General features: G+C 40.7%; 1 protein-coding gene across 1 annotated transcript; it reads right to left on the minus strand.

Annotated features, from left to right (window-relative positions):
• Positions 1–795: 795 nt before the first annotated feature.
• On the minus strand, positions 796–1485 carry LOC112763358 (uncharacterized). Its single transcript, XM_025809052.1, has one exon. The coding sequence runs from the start codon at positions 1483–1485 to the stop codon at positions 796–798; it is 690 nt and encodes a 229-aa protein (XP_025664837.1).
• Positions 1486–2126: the final 641 nt, after the last annotated feature.

The raw sequence follows: 2126 nt of genomic DNA on the forward strand, positions 1-2126 counted from the left end.
GAAGCTTTCCTATGATCTCTATCTTGGCTTTATCAACTTCTATACCCCTACTTGAAATCTTATGCCCAAGAACTATCCCCTCAGGAACTATGAAATGGCATTTTTTCTAATTTAAAACCAAATTGGTTTCTTGGCATCTTTTCAAGATAAGAGTTAAATGATGCAAGCAAGTATCAAATAAATTGACAAAGACAGAAAAATCGTCCATGAAAACCTCTAAAAATTTTTCTACCATGTCAGAAAATATGGAAAGCATACACTTTTGAAAAGTAGCAAGAGAATTGTACAGCCCAAAGGCATTCTTCTGTGGGCAAAGACTCCAAATGGGCAGGTGAAGGAGGTCTTTTCTTGGTCCTTGGAGTCCACCACTATCTGATTGTATCCAAAGTACCCATCAAAGAAGCAATAGTAAGCATGGTCAGCCAATCTTTCTAACATCTGATCAATGAAGGGAAGAGGGAAGTGGTCCTTCCTTGTGGCATCATTCAGCCTCCTATAGTCAATACACATCCTCCACCCTGTCACTGTCCTTGTAGGTATGATTTCATTCTTTTCATTAAAAATGACAGTCATGCCTCCTTTCTTTGGTACCACTTGCACTGGGCTCACCCAAGAGCTGTCAGAAATTGGATATATGATTCCAGCATTCCATAACTTCATTACCTTCTTCTGAACTACTTCCTTCATGGTTGTGTTAAGTTTTCTTTGGGGTTGTACCACTGGTCTTGAATCTTCTTCTAGCAAGATCTTGTGTATACAAACAGTATGGCTTATACCTTTGATGTCATCAATTGTTCACCCTATAGTTGTCTTGTGAGTTTTCAACACCCCAATTAGTTTGGCTTCTTCTTGCTTACTCAAGGATGAATTAATGATTACTGGCAGGTTATCCTCTTTATCAAGGAATGCATATTTGAGATGAGGAGGGAGAGGTTTAAACTCTTGCTTTGGTGCCTCTTCCTCCTTAACTCCACTTGAATCTTTCAGTGCTTCTGCCTCTTGTGAATCTTCCTCTTGAATATCCTGAGCTTCCCTTTCATGATCTTCACATTGGTTTGCTTTAAATGCTTCTTCAACTAGATCATCTATCATGTCAAGCCTCATGCAATTTTCTTTCTCTGCAGGGTATTGCATTGCTTTGAAAACATTGATAACCATTTGCTCCTCATGCACCCTGAGAACCATTTCTCCCTTCTCAGCATCAATGATTGCCCTGGAAGTTACTAGAAAGGGTCTTCCAAGGATGATTGAGTTGTTTCTTTCCTCATCCATATCCAAAATCACAAAATCAGCTGGAAAAATGAATTTCCCAACTTTCACCAGTAAGTTCTCCACCACTCCATTTGGTATTTTGAGGGATCTGTCAGCAAGTTGTAATGACATCCGTGTAGGCTTAACCTCTTCTATCATCAATTTCTTCATCATGGCAAGAGGCATCAGATTAATACTTGCTCCCAGGTCACAAAGTGCTTTGTCAATAGCCATGTTCCCAATAGTGCATTGATAAACCACTATTTTATGGTTTATCTTATGCTAATTTGAGTAGTTTTTATCAATTTTTTGTACACTTATTCATAAATTTGCATGGTTTTACAAATCCTTCCCAATTTTGTTCTATGATTGAAAACTTGCTTCCTAAGCCTTTAAATTGTGTATTTTTAATTCTTCTATATACCATTCGATGCCGTGATCTGTGTCTTAAGTGTTTTCAGGCTATATAGAGCAGGAATGGCTTAGAGGATAGAGAGGAAGCTTGCAAAAATAGAAGGAACACAAGAAACAAAGGAGATGACCAGCGAAGATCGACGCGCACGCATGGCTCACGCGTGCGCGTGATTTGAAGCCTTTCACAGCGACGCGTAAGCATACCGGACGCGTATGCGTGACAAGCGAAATTGCATGGCGACGCGTGCGTGCAACTGACGCGTACGCGTGACACGCGAAGAGGACCATCGACGCATACGCGTGACGTGCGTCACGTGCAGAAATCGCAGAAGATGCTGGGGACGATTTTGGGCTGAGTTTGGATCCAGTTTTCGGCCCAGAAACACATACTAGAGCCAGGGGACAAGCAGAGACTCAAGACACATTCACTTTTGCACAGTTTTAGTTTTTAGTTTTGAATC

The sequence above is a fragment of the Arachis hypogaea genome, chromosome 17 (genome assembly GCF_003086295.3).
Source record: "Arachis hypogaea cultivar Tifrunner chromosome 17, arahy.Tifrunner.gnm2.J5K5, whole genome shotgun sequence".
Taxonomy (NCBI): domain Eukaryota; kingdom Viridiplantae; phylum Streptophyta; class Magnoliopsida; order Fabales; family Fabaceae; genus Arachis; species Arachis hypogaea.

Excerpts from the sequence above, each read along its gene's own strand:
- LOC112763358 (XM_025809052.1), bottom strand. The coding sequence starts at position 1,485 with ATGGCTATTGACAAAGCACTTTGTGACCTGGGAGCAAGTATTAATCTG.